The sequence below is a fragment of the Gigantopelta aegis genome, chromosome 6, assembly GCF_016097555.1.
Source record: "Gigantopelta aegis isolate Gae_Host chromosome 6, Gae_host_genome, whole genome shotgun sequence".
Classification (NCBI taxonomy): Eukaryota; Metazoa; Mollusca; class Gastropoda; order Neomphalida; family Peltospiridae; genus Gigantopelta; species Gigantopelta aegis.
In genome coordinates, this window is record NC_054704.1 from 936,939 (window position 1) to 955,969 (window position 19,031).

General features: G+C 36.3%; 1 protein-coding gene and 1 long non-coding RNA gene across 4 annotated transcripts in view; one reads left to right on the forward strand and one right to left on the reverse strand.

The window, feature by feature from the left end:
- Window positions 1-3,433: 3,433 nt before the first annotated feature.
- On the reverse strand, window positions 3,434-9,218 carry LOC121373891. Its single transcript, XR_005958150.1, has 3 exons — window positions 9,026-9,218; window positions 4,044-4,109; window positions 3,434-3,650 (listed from the first exon to the last, which is right to left on the reverse strand). It is a non-coding gene; the product is annotated as an uncharacterized LOC121373891 (long non-coding RNA).
- A 541-nt stretch (window positions 9,219-9,759) lies between these two features.
- The window catches only part of LOC121375136 (acyl-protein thioesterase 2-like), a 52,499-nt gene continuing 43,227 nt past the window's right edge, over window positions 9,760-19,031 (forward strand). For 2 of the 3 annotated variants that reach the window (XR_005958278.1, XM_041502391.1), the window contains exon 1: window positions 9,763-9,979. Coding sequence is in view for 2 of the 3 variants with exons in the window: in XM_041502391.1 (XP_041358325.1) it covers window positions 9,908-9,979 (72 nt within the window). In the remaining variant the exon portion in view is untranslated. Of the gene's footprint in view, window positions 9,980-19,031 lie in introns of all 3 variants that reach the window. The other variant, XM_041502392.1, reaches the window with a different exon arrangement.

Here is a 19,031-nt window from a genome sequence, read left to right on the forward strand (position 1 = left end):
CATATAAATAGTCGTGGAACTTCTCACTTACTGCCCACTTTAAAGCAAGAAATTCTAGCTTGTGCACAGCATAATTCTTTTCAGATTTACTTAATGCACGGCTAGCATAACTGATGACTCGTTTAGACCCACCTTGGACTTGATATAACACGGCACCTAGACCTTCTCCACTGGCGTCTGTATGCAACTCGAAAGGCAAGCTATAATCAGCATATGCCAAAATCGGTGGCGTCGTCAAATGGTGCTTCAACTCTTTAAATGCTTGGTCCTGAGATAGTCCCCATTCCCATATCTTGGAACTACTGGTTTTCTTTCTGGTATGTTTCGACAACTTTGGTGCTGGCATGAGTTCTGTTAGTGGCTTGGCAATCTTGGAGAAATTCTTGATAAATGTTCTGTAATATCCAACAAATCCCAAAAATGTACGGACTTCTTCAGCAGTGGATGGAGTTGGCCAATTAATAACCTTCTCAATCTTTTCTGGATCTGCCTCTATGCCCTTCTCACTAACTATGTGTCCAACATACTTCACCTTAATCCTAAAGAAATCACATTTCTGTGGTGCCAACTTCATCTTACATTGTCGAATGCAAGCAAACACTCGTTCTAACCTTTCTAGATGTTGTTCATATGATGATGAGAATATGATCAAATCATCCAGATAGATCAAACAAATATTTAGATGAAGATCACCCAAACACTGTTCCATTAATCTCTGGAAAGTTGCAGGAGCATTCGTTAAACCAAAAGGTAAACGGTTAAACTCGTAGAAACCTAATGGACCCACTGTAAATGCAGTTCTTTCTTTGTGATCTTCTTCAACTTCCACCTGATGATAGCCACTTTTTAAATCTAAAACTGAAAAATAAAAAGAACCAGACAATAAATCTAGAATCTCATCTATGCGGGGCAAAGCATAAAAATCTTTCTTGGTCTTCTGATTTAACTGGCGGAAATCAACACACATACGTAGTTTTCCATTTCTCTTTCTGCATAAAACAATATTCGACGACAATGGGCTTGTCAATAACTGCTGTAAATGTGTCTTCACTTCGTCGAACATTGATGGTGGAATGCGACGATGGCGTTGTTTGAATGGGATCTCATCAATCAATTCAATCTTATGTTTCACTAAATCAACAAGACCAATATCCTCATCATTCTTTGAGAAAATATCTCGATATTTGTTGACGAGTTCAACACCTTTTTCCAACTGTTCTGGATCCAGATCAGTAGGAAAAATCAATACTGCTAAGTATGGAATCTGCTCCCTGTACAGTTTCTACTAAAGAGGCATCTTCTACTGTTACGGGTTGAATCTCGCAAATAACAGCACTAGGGGACACAACAACAGTTCTAGTAGTGATATTTGATAAACAAACTTGTATATCCCCAGTATCCCGATACTTGTACGAAATCAACCCAGGGACAATGTCAATATCATCTGGCATTGCTGCATCTTTGGTTTGCTGTAACATGGCACAACTAGCAGGATAATCTACCTCCTTATCCAAATAAGCTTTAACAACAACTTCTGAATTAGCTGGAATAATAATATTCTCTCGCTCTGCACTCTTCACCACAGCTAGTTGCCATTTCTGTCTTGACAAATATCTATCTCTCAATACCATGACTCAAAATGCTAAGTACCATGGTACATGCATATCGACATTCTGCAAAAATCTTTCACCATGCTTTTTCTTGCAATCCTGTAAAAAATATGTTAGTATATTAGTACCTAAGATAATAGGAATCTTGTCAGCATACCGACTGTGCGGAACTACTAACATCAGTGTTTTGAGTCTACTCCAGAAACACCTTTCACAGAAATATCAACACCAACATACCCTAAACAAGGCAAAGATAAACCATCAGCACATTCAATATCCAGAATATGTGCTAATGGTCGAATAGAAACTTCTGCAAAATGCTTCTTGCAAAATGACTCACTAACAGTTGATACTGTAGACCCTGTATCCAATAAAGCATGACAAACAACACCTTCAACAACAATTTCTACTTCATTAGATGAACCCAACAAACCACTTGGGACATCATCAATTGTATCATGAGATCTTTTGTTACAAACACCTACAGACGACCTCTTCCCATAGGCCGATTCAAGTTTAAACCACGCCGTCTATGATCTAAACGAATTCGACATCCAACAGCAATGTGTTCAAGCTGACCACACCGATAACAAGTTGGTACGTAATCTTCACTTTCCCGACTGTTGCCTCTACCTTGTCCTCTTGGAGTATAATCTTGGTTGGGCATAGTTCGACCAGCAGATGCAGGGGATGTCCTGGAGTTTGGCATGAAAGGTTGACGATTATCCCTAAACGATGTTTAGTGCTGTGCAGCTAAACAAGATTGTTCCTGCTTTCTCTTCAGATCTGATACTTCGGAAGAAAGCGATCTGATCATATCTTTGATCTGCTGCAATTCAGATGTCTCTGTACTTACTGAAGCTTGTTTTACAGGATGTGGTGGTTTTGATCTTGGCTTTCCAGATTGTTGCATTTGATAATTTTCCATGACCCTCAATTCATCAAAATCTCCAATGCTATCATACTTGTGACCAGAAATATCACGAAGTTCTTTTCGTAGTCCCCTCCAGAAAACGAATCGAAGCATCTCATTAGTATCTGAATGATGAACATCTCCTTGTCTGACAGCTTTTGTAAGAAGATCCTCAATTCTACACCCGCAAGAAGAAACATCTTCATTTTCTTCTTGTCTGGCACCGTAGAACTGAGCTACAAGACTTTCCGATGGTTCGACTGAACCATAAACACTTTGAAACTTTCTCAAAATAACTAAGATCAGCATCAGCACCTAACCTCATAGCTATTCTGGCAGCCTCACCCTTAAGTGATCGCCTAACAGCTTGACTAATTGCAGACTGAGAATATATACCCTCTTGTAACAAACAAGAAACTTCATATTCCCATTGATCATAAAGCGTGTCCCCTTTACCTGCAGAAGATACATCTCCTGAAAATAAAGACAAACGAGGAACTTGAGGAAAACCTAAAGTAGAAGAATTGCCATTCCCCTCAAACTTAGGTCTAACCAATCCCTCCTCTTCACAATATGAATATATGCTAAATCTTCCTTTTCTTCTTCAGTTAATTCTCAAGCCATGATTCTATGTACACAAATACAAAGTGTGCAAGTGCAAAGTGCAAACAATAAATACAAATTTTACATTTTTGAAAGAAACAAGGTAACAATGTGTGTGTGTGTGTGTGTGTGTGTGTGTGTGTGTGTGTGTGTGGTGGTGTGGTGGTGGTGGTGGTGGTGGTGGTGTGTGTGTGTGTGTGTGTGTGTGTGTGTGTGTGTGTGTGTGTGTGGACACAAGGAGAACAAAAAAATAAAATAAATAAACTACCTTCAGATAACACAGACTGAGCTCAGTGAAACTATTTTACACAATCACAATATAAATGTTAATGTCACCAAATAATTTAAACAGTCACTTCCACTTTCGTCGAAATGAACTTTGAAATGTTCCGTTGATCCACTGAAAACTGTAGATGTCCCTACGTCGGCTCCAAATGTAACAGGGTGCTCGGTACACGAAATGACAACAACTGGTTATGAAGCTTTGCACAGTTTATTGCAGATCACGAAGACGAAACCCATCTCTACAATAATAAATAACAATATATAATAAATATACAGTATAACCATTATCATTCTGAAAATATACGTATTTACAACAATTCATTTCAAAATCATACTATTATTATATGTATTAAAAAAATACATTAAGGTAAAAAATTATGCGAAAGACATACAATCATTCATTTAAAACATTAATGACATACGACTATCTAAAACATTACTGACATACGACTATCTAAACTGTATATGCATATTTAAACTGTTACGAATTAATCTTACCATAACTGACATATAAACATGATAATACAATGATATATAACATTCTGGTCAATAAAAATGACAAAATAGGTAAATGTAATTATAGTAAAAATACTTTTACTACTAGCTGATACTATAAAATGAGATAATATTACCAAACCCGTGAGGTTTAAGATTTTCCGTTCAACCATATCCACCGTCACTTATAGACTACTGTAAACCTGAAGTTAAAATAACTTCTTTTAAACGGAGTAAATAAAATACATATTTTAAGATAAACCCTTTTACAATTATTAATTCCAAATACTCAAAGGAAAAGAAACATGTATAATATAAAGGGAATAACTTTAATAACAAATAAGTTACTTTAAATATTAAGCAGAATACCCAACTTATAAATTTATCTTCAAACATTGCTAATAACATTACTAATGTTACTGTTTATAACTTTAATTATATTTATTGCATTATATTTAGAAAATATTAATATAACATGTGTTTAATATATTAAGTTAGACTAACCTTTACATAAATTATATTAAGATGCAGGACACCAAAATATCCGGAGCCCAAAAGAAACCACCATCCAGTATAACTCAATAAATGCAGAATGGCTACCTTCTAACATCAGCTGATCATGTCATGGTCAGCAGCCCAATCAAAACTAAAAACACTGTCTTCACAGACAGCACATGAAAATAGTCCTTACAAGAAACAAAGAGATGTCACAGGTATTCACTGCCCACACAGGTAAAACATGCAATTTGAAATTGACCACACAAGCCAAGTACAGAAAGAAATATACTGAAGAAAAGAAGTTATGGGACATGAAATACAAAACTAAGTTTACCATGTTATAATTACAGAAAGTACATATCTGCCACATAATAATAAAATTTATATGCATGATTCAAGATAAGTATTTTTATTATTTGACATAATTATTTTATTTCCAAATAGAATGTAATAATTAAACAATTGTGTCACGGGGATCCTATAATACCCGTAACTGAATATCTATTAGATCTCTCTGTAACAGGCAGTTATACCCGCTGGCTCGTCTAGGTATGATCAGAGATAAGATCTTATAAAAAGTATATATTATTATAGCACGTTTAGTTCACTAGACAACACAACAAAAACACAATACACTTTGGAATCTGTATTAACCTACGCTGACAAATGTACAGCCGCAGTAGTTAATTAACAACAACAAATAATAACAACCCAGAACTGATCACTTAATTAGTTAATCTCTAGGTGTCTAGTTTACACAATATGCTAATCACTTCACCGTGACACAACACCCACACGTGTGTTAATTGAGAAACGCTTCCAGGAGAACTTAATTAATAAAGGAATTACAACTCTATTCCTAACTGGTTGATTTTTAATTAACCCTGACTACTCATTCAGTAACGTGTGATAATTGAGAAACGCTTCCAGGGGAACTTAATTAATAAAGGAATTACAACTCTATTCCTAACTGGTTAATTTTTAATTAACCCTAACTACTCATTCAATAACTTTGTAATACAGACTTAATACTGGTACCTATCACAATAAAGACAATAACCTACAGTTTACCTAGGTCCTCTAGGATGACTGGCTAAGCCTTAATAATTATACAGAACAGTGAGCCTACAGTATACTGTGTCAGATGACCGGCAGCACCGTCTAAATAATATTGGTATAATACAGTATTAAAATATTTAAAGTCACATCAATCACCTCAAGGTTATACAACAGAGCAGAAATGATATTTACCAAGTCCAAACGGACGAACGTTCCCTGGAAGCCTTCCAATATGTTTCTCACCGATATGTCTAAAACCCTAGCTATTTATCATAAAAAATCCGAATCTTGTCTGGGGGTACATCGCGGCCCTCCCCCTATCAAGTGAGAAATTCCAGAGCGACCACGCGGCATATTTTTCTTAGATCGCCAGACTTACTGACGCCTAGTCGCTAAAATCACGGTTGTCGAAACCGCACTCGCAGAGGTATTACGTAACTACTGGCCACATGGCCTCCACATCTGGACTAAGTGCATATTGGGATGCACGGTCGCGCGAAGGTATTACGTAACAAAGTGCCCACCTGGGCTAAGTGCATATTGGGAACTGCACACGGCCCTCTAAACAATTAATATCGCGACAGGCGAAAAGAATTTAAGAGCATGTTCCGTCACAAATTGCAAAGTTGTTACTTTACAACTTTAAATTACAGTATTATTATTGTCATTCTTATTATATAGATGTATTAGCAACAGTGAAAATGTTCCACTGAATACATTCTTTTATTCTTTTAAAAAAAAAACCCAGTTTCTTGAATTAATGAAATGATTTTGTTTTTACAGATTGTGAAAATATCTCATGATGTTGGCCTTCCTTACCGGTTGAATGCAGGCGAAAAGAAAATACCAATAATAAAATATAGCCAACCTCAGACCTAAGGGGAGTTATATCTCTCTCTAGTTACCCATCACTCCCCTGAGATTAGTTCAAGGAGAATAATATATAGCTCCCTTTGGCATGTGAATATTAATATTTTAAATTGCCCCCCATAATCTAAGTTACGGTAGCAATTAATAACTCCCATATTATTTTCATGTCACGGTCTACAATCTACTAAAACATAGTGTTACCTCATCGAATAAACATATAACTGTTTTAATAATAGGGTTCAACATGGTATATTTATTAATAAAACACAAAAACTTACCTGAGTAAATAATGATTAACAAACACACACACACACACAGATATATATATATATATATATATATATATATATATATATATATATATATATATATATATATATATATATATATATTAGTGTGTTGTTTTATACCTAGTCAGTGGATATTGCAGATTTTGTCTTGGGCTGTACTGGAATTGTTATTGCAATTAAATTTAAGTAATATGTACAAAACTAAGATACAGGTGGAGAAAGGAGATGGGGCAAATATCATGACTGTTAGTAAACTGATCTGCATCAATATGCCTTCTGCTACACCTAAGTTGCTTTTAACCTGGGTTAAATTACCTCTTGTATTGATGCACTTATGTAGCATATTAAAGGAAAATGTATGAATGAGATGGTTAAATACATATTATTATCCATGTGAAACAGTGTTTTTAGAAAGGAAAACAAATATCAAATATGGCGATGACCATTCATTTTATTGCAGATAATTGCTGAAACAGATTGTGTGCACACACACACACAATCCGAAGAACTGCAGAATACCATAAAACGACATGTAGATTCAAAAAGGTAAGTCCTTTAACTTGAACAGAAGCAAAATCTACAAATCCACAACCACCAATTACATTGATTTATAACGGAGTAAATTTTAAAAAACCCCAGAAATATATATATATATATATATATATATATATATATATATATATATATATATATAGGATATATACATATGTATTGCGTATGTATGTATGTATGTATGTATGTATGTATCCGAGATACAAGTATACCTTTATTGTTTAATACATTATACATTTGGGCTATTACACGTCCGCAGGTACAATAATATTGTACCAGCGGACGTGCAATAGCCCAAATGTATTATCTGGAGTGGGGTAGGGGTGCAGAATCTCGAGTAGTAGGGACAATCTTGTTAGGGGGAGAAGCCATATTTATATAAAGTAGCTGAAAACTTATATGTTCGTACTGCAGGCCAGCTACAGACACATGTAACAGAAAAATATCAACCTTCACTGAAGGGATTCGAACCACAGACTCTCAGTACGAGAGTCCATTGCTCTACCAACTGAGCTAATAGGGAAATTCCCCCAAAAGAAACACAACAAGGCTGGGAAGGGTTCGAGGGTTTATTCTCTCGATCACACCATACGCGTGGTTATTCGCTGTGGGCGATGGACTGTATAGGATGATAACACTATTACATGTACGTGGGCTTCATCCTGTAAGTGCCAAAAGGAAGTCTGAAGATAACGAAAGGCTCAGGAAAAGGAAAAGGCAACTGCTAAGTCGTAAGTATGTAACGTGTAGTGTCAATGTCTACACTCAGCGCTGCACGGACCTTACTCACGATCACGTGACACCAAATACGCATAACCATTGGATAGAATCAACCAATGACTCGTCCCTAGCCAGTATGGCGAGAAACAACCATAAAAGGCTTTGTCTAATACACCAATATGATATTCTCAACGCAGATTGAGAATATCCTATAATAAAATAAATAGAATCCTAAAATAAATAGTAATAGTAATAGATAAAATATGTTATTTATATACAAACGGCCAAATATTTAGTCCCCGTTACACACATTTGCACACAAAAAAAAAAAATGTTTAAAAAACAACTTGTATAATAAATTGTTATTATTGTGTGTGTGTGTGTGTGTGTATGTGTGTAATTTAACTGTACATACTTTTTATTTTAAAAATAAAAATAAATAAATAGATGTAGTAGCCGAAGATGGCAAAATAAATACAAGTATAGAGAATGTCTTGATTGAACTAAAATTAGATTAAATGAAAAATGAAGACCACACAAATTTGATGATAAAAAGAACTGGATGCATCCGGGTTTTTTTGTTTTTTTTCATGAAATTATATGGAATTGTGTATTTTATTTACAGTATAATGTGGAAATGTTATCAATGCACATGCTTTAAACATTTTGGTTGCATTTAACGTCGGTTATTGTTGACAAGCAACCACATTAAAATCAACGTAGTCGATTTTGCGTGGGGGAAGCCATGGCGTTGCATCAGGTTTGTCACGTTTTAAAAAAAGTAAAGTTTGTTTTATTTAACGACGCCGCTAGAGCACATTGATTTTTTATCTTATCATCGGCTATTGGACGTCAAACATATGGTCATTCTGACACTGTTTTTAGAGGAAACCCGCTGTCGCCACATAGGCTACTCTTTTTACGACAGGCAGCAAGGGATCTTTTATTTGCGCTTCCCACAGGCAGGATAGCACAAACCATGGCCTTTGATGAACCAGTTATGGATCACTGGTCGGTGCAAGTGGTTTACACCTACCCATTGAGCCTTGCGGAGCACTCACTCAGGGTTTGGAGTCGGTATCTCGATTAAAAATCCCATGCCTCGACTGGGATCCGAACCCAGTACCTACCAGCCTGTAGACCGATGGCCTGCCACGACGCCACCGAGGCCGGTTGTCACGTTTTAGTGCCTCTACCCAGAAGCGGCGTCTGGTCTCTTCTTTTCGAAATTTGTAAAACGATATAACATCAACTTATGGTTTATGCACAACATGTTTTAGGCATCTTGGCCGTTAGCTGATGTAAATGATCAACTGAAATTGACTAAATTCACTATCAAACCATACGTAACTAAGGAGAAGCTTCACCGCGTCACGTGATAAACAATGGCGGATAGGGCCGAAGTACCCGTATGTTCGGTTCCGAGAATATGGCCTCTGTGCGTTAACCATAAAACGTTTTGAAGGCTTTTTATTTCAGGAATTATTGAATGTAATAGTTTTTGTCTGGGAATATAAACGGGAATTATTTTGTCCGTTACCCAGATCAATGTATCAATAAAGGTTATGCACCGACATCAAGATGTGGGCCTATTTCACGAAACATCGTAAGTTTACGTCTGCTACTAGCAGTTATACTGATGGTGCGTTTAAACATGTTTGGCGTCTATTTCACGCAGAAAATTGAATCATTGCGGAAGGTGGAGTATTTTAAAGACAAAAGAAAATGAAACATCTGTTCTTCTAACTATATTTGTTGAATTATAATATTAAGAAGAATTGTGGTTTAGTCGTAAATTTATGTTTATGTGCAAAACTATGCTTACTATGTTTTGTGAAATTGGGCCATGGTGTGTAGCATATAGTTTTAGTAAAATCTCGTTAAATCACGTGCACTTTCACCATCTACTGATCTAGTGATCATTGAGAAACGTAATCACGAAAACGTCATTTATTTTCTGTTTAGAGTTGTTTATAAATCTGTTGTGTGCATGTCTACCTTGTAGTCAGTTTATGGGCCAAACTTCTTCTCAAACGATGTCACAGCCAATAGTTGTTGCTGCTCGGGCACAGCATACAGCATCGGTAAGTAGCGTTTTGACCATAATTATCGTCAGGTATTGTGTTTCGGTGGGGAACCCGTTTTGGTTAATACGTCGACTGGGGCAACAATATGTATACTGGAGTAATCAATAGTAACGCACATAAGGAAAAACAGTAATGTAAAGACGTGTAACCGAAAATCACAATAAAATAAATATTATTTAGCCTACTGTATTTTGGCAATTATTTATTTATCTAGGCCCTGCTGGGATGCAGATGATTCATCCTCTGGATGTTTCATCCAATAAAAATTCGTCCACTATTGAACTCAGATCGTATATTTCGTCCACGGACTAAATAAATGTACAGACACTTTTTTATTTTAGTGGAATATCGACACAGAAAATTGCCAAAAAAGTGCAGATTGTAACCTAACCTAACAGCTTTGCCATGCCTATATCTCTGACATTGTATGATGGGGACAATTTGATAGACATAGTGATGATAGTCTATTATAGTTATAATATTGTATTTAAAATAGGATATATGGTATTTTGGGGATGCAGTCAATTCGTCCACTGGACAATTCGTCCACGGATGATCCGTCCACTGAAAATTCGTCCACTGAGGAACTCGAGACGATTCGTCCACTACACAAAATCAGTTCCGGACGATTCGTCCACTGGGTTTTTATTTCCCCAGTACATTTCGTCCACGGCCTAAATAATGTGTACTACATGTACGTGGGGGCTAAATAAATTATTAGATATATTTTACCCCGAATTTTTTTTTGCTGTGTCATAAATTTACAAAAGTGAAAATAAATGATATTGTATTAGATTACGCTTGGTAGATGTGTTTGTAACAATGCTCTGCAGACATAATTCTTTGGTGTTTCTATTTATTCGGTTATTATTTGTTTCTATAATGTACGCCTTTCACGCTACATGTCGTAGGATGTTTTTAGTACAATATGCCCAGTAAAGATAATCTTTAGCCCTTCCCTTTCAACTTGTTTGGATTCTGTTTGCTTTACCAATTAAGTGTACAGGTGTCCTCTATTGTGATATCGTGAAGTAATTAGCAATGCAGGCTCATTACTGCTTAAGCTTGTTTCACCAAGTTGGATCCAGTAGCGTCTAAAACAACACACCTTATTTCAAAGCGGCACCGCTAACTACCTGTATGGACGGAATGAATGAATGAATGTTTAACGACACCCCAGCACGAAAAATACATCGGCTATTGGGTGTCAAACTATGGCAATGCAAACAAATAAAGTGATGATCAACATCAATATAAAAATTCAAGATTTAAATAAAAACACTGTAAAGAATTGTGCAAAAATACAAATATCACAGATACTGACTTTTACTCAAAATTTCAATGTGTGCTGTATTGGCCATTCTCAAAGAGAATGTTACACCCCTGCACCACAGTGAGGTTACAGCATGCTCAGGGGTGTATGGACGGAGGGGTGATAGAGTCTTCCGACGTGGACGAATCATCCGCATGATAATGAATACAAACAGTTAATAAAAACTGGATAGTAATGTTGAATTCTAACTCTATTTTACTTTTTTGGTTATAGTATACCACAAAATAATGTTAAGAAACGATTACAATGTCAAAGAAATAACTATTAATATGTTTGAAAAAAATGCAGTCGAGTGGACGAATTGTCCGAGGTGAGTGGACGAATTGTCCGAGGTGAGTGGACAAATTGTCTGGACGAATTGTCCTGTGGACGAACCGTCTGGAAAGAGTATTTTGAACATAAATTGAAAAAAATTTCATCTGGTGTGCAGTGACTATTATTTTCCGACGCAAACTTCCTAGTAGAAACAACGAAAATCATTTACGAGCATATGGACAAATACGCGCATGTGGACGAAATATGTGTTGTAATACAGCAATTCCAATGTAGAAATGGTAATTTAGCAAAAGTTTAATTACTAGCTTTGTTTTCTAAATAGTATGTCAGAATTATAGGTGTAATTGAAAAGCAATTTGAATAATAACATATCAATAAAGTACTATAATGGGCACAGACAGACAATAACAAGTTGATAGTGCCACTAAAATTTAATTTGTTACATATACTAGTAATTTACCACAAAACAAAAATAATTAACAATTTCAATGGTTAAGAAATCACATTTTAGATTTAGTGGTCTAAATGTTGTAATCGAGTGGACGAATTGTCAGATGTGAGTGGATGAATTGTACGGTGAACAAATCGTCGCTGACTGAACTTACCCCTGGTGAAAACTGTTTACTGTATAGCATAGAAATCAGTGTCACTGGCTGAACTAACCCCTGGTGAAAACGGTTTACAGTATAGCATAGAAATCAGTGTCGTTGGCATAACTAACCCCTGGTGAAAACGGTTTACTATATAGAATAGAAACCAGTGTCGTTGGCTGAACTTACCCCTGGTAAAAACGGTTTACTCTATAACATAGAAACCAGTGTCGTTGGCTGAAATAACCCCTGGTGAAAACAGTTTACTGTATAGCATAGAAACCAGTGTCGTTGGCTGAACTTACCCCTGGTGAAAATGGTTTACTGTATACAGGGTTTCCGCCCCAAAAACAATTTGGGTATGTATTTATGAGTTTGTGATCGTGGAGCCTGCCATGCTAGCCGAACGACCTTATTGGAAGGAGGTCTGGGGCCTCACCCCCCCCCCCCCCCCCCCCCCCTCCCCCCAAATGTATTTGTAGATGTCCGGAGAAGCGATTTCCCGTCATTTGGAGTCTGAAATCCAGGCCAGTTCATGGTGATATTTTCCATGTTTCATAGGAGAATGAAAATAAAGAAATGTTTCATTTAATGACGCACTCAACACATTTTATTTATGGTTATATGGCATCAGACATATGGTTAAGGACCACACAGATTTTGAGATGAAACCCGCTGTCGCCACTACATGGACTACTCTTTCCGATTAGCAGCAAGGGATCTTTTATTTGCATGCGCTTCCCACAGGCAGGATAGCACAAACCATGGCCTTTGTTGAACCAGTTATGGATCACTGGTCGGTGCAAGTGGTTTACACCTACCCATTGAGTCTTGCAGAGCACTCACTCAGGGTTTGGAGTCGGTATCTGGATTAAAAATCCCATGCCTCGACTGAGATCCAAACCCAGTACTTACCAGCCTGTAGACCGATAGCCTAACCATGATGCCACCGAGGCTGGTCGTAGGAAAATTAATGACAAATGTAGCAGTCAGCAGGAAATTTATAAACTTGCCTTCATATTTTTGAACTAATTGTCCAATTATTCATGAAGTAGGCTACATTCAGCGACAGCGAATGATGGAAACTTTCCCGAACTATTTTGACTATTCTCGAAAAGGTCATTTGGGTTCACATGTTGAGTTAAATGAAATAAAACAAGTCTAGCAAACGTAAGCCACAAACGGTTGGCTGAAATTTAGTCAATGGGATGAGGATAAAATGGAACCACTACAAAAAACTAACCCTTTTTGTTATCGAAAACGGAACCAATTTAGCAAAAAAAAAACCTCAAAGTATTGGCTTAGTATCGTTAAACTTTAAACATATTCTTATTATTGCATATGATAAACAGGAATCATTCATAACTACCCATCCTGCCCTCTCATGTACAGGTCTACACCGAAATACAATTAGCCGTATCATAAAATATTGTTTATTTCCGGTTACCCGACCGACCCTAATTTGAACTTGCCAACCATAAAACATTTTTTGTATATCCAAAAATGTTTTTTTTAATATAACAACGATTTCCACGAAAACATTCCAGAACTATCACAAGCACTAATTTGGTGTCATTTAGGGGATAACCCTACTGTGTTTTCCGATTTGCGGACGTATATCGGTGGTTTTACTGTCGCAAATTTAGTTTTATTGGCGACCCGTTAGCCACGAAATGTTTTCTTCTAACAATTGATTGATGGAGTTACTTCCCTTTAAATTGAAGTTCGGTAACTTTCGTGAGAAATCGGGCGAAGAGTCGGAAAATTGTTTTCACGAATATATGCGATCTTTACCGATTTACTCTACATCTAGCGTAGCGAGGTGTTCCGATTAATAATAATAATAATAATTATAACTATATTTAATGATTTACTTCAGCTACAAACTGGCCTTGTAGAAATTTAGTGACCTTCTGATAAACTAGGGAAGGGAATGTTTACCGATACTGATGGAGTTTACTGCCAAATCAAATGATTAAATATGTCAGTAAGATCTCGATACGTTTCGTTATTTTTTGTAAGTGGTCACTGGGAACTTCGCGGGTTTCCGCTAAAAACAGTGTCAGAATGACCATGTGTTTGACGTCCAATAGCCGATGATATTAAAGATAAAAATCAATGTGCTCTAGTGGCGTCGTTAACTAAAACAAACTTTACTTTTCAACATTCATTTGAGCATCCTGATCATTTGCACTGCATTTCTATTCACTGGACCAATTGATTAAAGTGTGTACTTTAATACTGGATGCATACAGAATAAAACTAACATTGCAAATTATAAAATTGGTAAGTCTACCATTTCTTCAATACACTAGGAAAGATAATATTCATAAAATTTTTTTTAAATGTTATTGTTGGACAGATAAATAGAGAACTCTTCTTTTCAGTTTTCATTAAAAGAAATTATAACTTATTTACTGGTTTCTATCCAATTAAGGTTCAACCAAGTAAGTCCTGGACCAGTACAGAAGTTAAGTGTTAGTATGAGAGTAAACCTTCTGCCTATTATTAAACAGCAAGGGGTCTTTTGTATGTACTCTCCCACAGATAGGTTAGCACCATGTTGCCCTCAAAATCAAAATGCCTTGCCTTTTATAAATTTATAAGTTGCCCATGTAAAAAGAAGCCTTTAAACACACCTATGTGGATAGTACTACATATTTCCTTTTTTTTAATTAAGTTATGAAATAGATCTAGAAAATAAAATGGCCATACGGTTTTTGTCCTTTTGAAAATTGTATAATGGAGAGAAAAAGCCCATATATTTAAAGCTGCACATAAAATATGCCCCCAAAACGTCACTTACTTCATGCCTTACTTCATTTCTAGGGAAAACACTGTGATGAATGGTATGTTGGTTTGCATAATGCATTTCTATACATGCAGAGGTTATTTTGGATACTGGTAGTCGACACCAGTTTAATATCCATAAATAAAATTATTTTCCAAAATAAAATGTTTTTCCTACCTACCTACCCTATATTTTTCCAGCATGTAATAGGAAACAAGTAAAAAAAACAAATTTCCGGCCTTATTTAATTTTTTAAACAAATTTCATTTTTATTTTTTATTTTACCCTAACCCGGACTGGTTACACTGGTACATTTTGACAGTATGTCAAGAACTCCCTCCCTCCCATATGCTCTTTGTGTGTTATATTCAACCCCTCTCATTCATGGCACATACATATTTTATTTAGATGTCCGATAACCTCATAAAAGTAACAACAAAAAGGTTTACAGCGTCAATATAACATTGTATTTGTGTCATTAGTTTTATTTTAATTGTTCTTTTTATGATCTTAAGGGAAAAAACCTCGCCCATCAAGATAAAATACATTTCACATATGATAGAAAATTTGTAAGCACATGAATGTACAAATTAAATATATATATTAATACAATATTTTTTACAAATATACAAAGTTGATCTTACGTAACCTACAGCAAGTGCTACTTGTACTTAATTATGTGCAGTGCAAGAAGCAGTACTCTACAAAGTGAGTAAAATTCTCGCCATGGCGACTAAAAAAATTCCTTGACATCTAAAAAATAAAATCACATTCGCTAGTTGGCGACTGTCCAATAATTTTACTTTAATCTGTAAACAAATCTGGACATCGGAAAACACAGTGGACCAGTAGCAATTTATCTTCTAAAAAACTTGTTTTCTATCGGTAATTTGTTTGAAAAATAAGTTTCAGACAAGTTATATCAAACTATGAATAACAATTTTCCAGTATTCACGAGTAAATACGTTAAGGGAGGTAATACTTCGTTATGATGTTATCTCCCTTAACTTGAATTTCAAGTGTTTGAAAATAATTCGGTCCTAGATCAGTTTTGGTCCAAATCGGTCCTGTCCCATTTAGAGCCCGATTTTATTTATGTATTAAAATGAGGTTGTTGAGTCACTGTGTGTCTTTACTTGTCTGTTTGAAACACAAATATTATTTATTTTAAATGTTCGACTTGTATCTGTGTTATGCTGCGCTCCATTCGTCTCGTGCTCATCGTCATAACGGGTCATGTTCACCAGTGCAGGATGAAAACATGTTTCTATTTAAATGACTCGATTTTAGACGGCTTTAATACAATTATTTACAAAACTGTATTTAGGATTTACAAGGCAGTATGTGACGAAAATAAATATTTAGACCAAAAGTAAGGTAGCCGATTGGTAACTACTAGTAACACGTTGAAGCCTGGTAATTATTATCACAATGTTTTTATTTAACTTTTAATAAGTACTACAATTTAAATGTATATCTTAGCAGTGCCATTAAAATATTAATTTGCTTAATTTTGTTTAATAAAATTATTGGGTACGGAATTTGCTAATGAAAGTTAATAGCTGTTCATTGTTTTAGTGGAACTGGACACAAACAGTTGTAATTACTATTTATCAACTAGGAATTACCCTTTACGAGTTCATTAGAATGTGGTTCTAATAACATTTACGACATTAGTAATGTGCCGTAAAATGGCATTAAAAGCATGTGGTTTATATATTAGCTGGCTACTAAATTATATACGTGGCTGGCGACTGAAATATTATACTTTACTGGCCAGGGAAGAGTAAATTTGAACGTACTTTGTAGAGCACTGAGAAGGATGTAACGTCTTTTAAAAGATCTTCTGTAGAGTGCCAGTTCTCCTATAAACGATGCACCTTCAACTCTGCCTTGTGTAGAAATACCATTTTGATTTAACAGGGCTTCTAGATTATGGTAGCCCCACTCCCATGGCTAGTGATATTCAATGTTGGGCTAGTAAATAATTACTATAACTAGCCCGACGGCTAGTGGAAAAAACTCTTTGTCAGTTAAATGCTGCATTTACATATTTTGTTAATATATCTTGCCCCCTCTTTCCACCCCAATCTAAGGATTTTTAAGCTCAATCTCCCTCTTTAGGCAACATATCTGATTATTACGATTAGTAAAATTGTATTTATTTAAAGTAGGGCTAGTACATTTTTAAAATCACTGATCCCATGGCCAGTGGATTTTTATAAAATTCTAGAAGCCCTGTTTAACTTACAGATTTTGGTTTGTCGTTCAAAATGTATGTGATAATTATAACTTCAGAAATATTTATCACCCTTAGTAATATTTGGAATTGGTGACTTGGTCCTATCTATTAAAGTTTCAGCCCGCGAAAATTAATTCTAATTTTGGTTAATCTACAAAACTGTAACACACTTAGATCACGTTTTTATAAAGTAGAGTGAAAAAACGGGTTTTATATCGATAAATACCATGGGAATCCCTGTGACCCAATTACTTGAAATAATTTCGAAAGTTAGTATTCTGATGTCACCGGTAGATGTCGCTCGAAGCACAGAAATGTCTATGGGTTTGGATCCCAGTCGAGGCATGGGATTTTTAATCCAGATACCGACTCCAAACCCTGAGTGAGTGCTCCGCAAGGCTCAATGGGTAGGTGTAAACCACTTGCACCAACCAGTGCTCCATAACTGGTTCAACAAAGGCCATGGCTTGTGCTATCCTGCCTGTAGGAAGTGCAAATAAAAGATCCCTTGCTGCCTGTCGTAAAAGAGTAGCCTGTATGGTGACAGCGGGTTTCCTCTAAAAACCTGTCAGAATGACCATATGTTTGATGTCCAGTAGCCGATGATAAGATAAAAAATCGATGTGCTCTAGTGGCGTCGTTAAATAAAAAAATACCCCTGGTGAAAACGGTTTACTGCATAGCATAGAAATCAGTGTCGCTGGCTGAACTAACTTCTGGTGAAAACGGTTTACTTCAATAGCATAGAAATCAATGTCGCTGGCTGAACTAACCCCTGGTGAAAAGGGTTTACTGTATAGCATAGGAATCGGTGTCGCTGGCTGAACTAACCCCTGGTAAAAACGGTTTACTGTATAGCATAGAAACCAGTGTCGCTGGCTGAACTAACCTCTGGTGAAAATGGTTTACTGTATAGCATAGAAACCATTGTCATTGGCTGAACTAACCCCTGGTGAAAACGGTTTACTGTATAGCATAAAAACCAGTGTCGTTGGCTGAACTTAACCCTGGTAAAAACGGTTTACTGTATAGCATAAAAACCAGTGTCGCTGGCTGAACTAACCCCTGGTGAAAACGGTTTACTTTATAGCATAGAAACCAGTCTCGCTGGCTGAACTAACCCCTGGTGAAAACGGTTTACTGTATAGCATAGAAACCAGTCTCGCTGGCTGAACTAACCTCTGGTGAAAACGGTTTACTGTATAGCATAGAAACCAGTCTCGCTGGCTGAACTAACCTCTGGTGAAAACGGTTTACTGTATAGCATAGAAACCAGTCTCGCTGGCTGAACTAACCTCTGGTGAAAACGGTTTACTGTATAGCATAGAAACCAGTCTCGCTGGCTGAACTAACCTCTGGTGAAAACGGTTTACTGTATAGCATAGAAATCTGTCGCTGGCTGAACTAACCTCTGATGAAAATGGTTTACTGTATAGCATAGAAACCATTGTCATTGGCTGAACTAACCCCTGGTGAAAACGGTTTACTGTATAGCATAGACACCAGTGTCGCTTGCTGAACTAACCTCTGGTGAAAACGGTTTACTGGTTAGCATAGAAATCAGTGTCGCTGGCTGAACTAACCTCTGGTGAAAATGGTTTACTGTATAGCATAGAAATCAATGTCGCTGGCTGAACAAACTCCTGGTAAAAACGGTTTACTGTATAGCATAGAAATTAGTGTCGTTGGCTGAATTAACCCTGGGGTAAAAGTCAGGATACGGCCAATCCTTTGGGTTTTTTGTTGATTTGTTATCAGAACAAGTGGAAATACCAGGCATATTCCCTATATATATATATATAAAGATTATTTTGAAA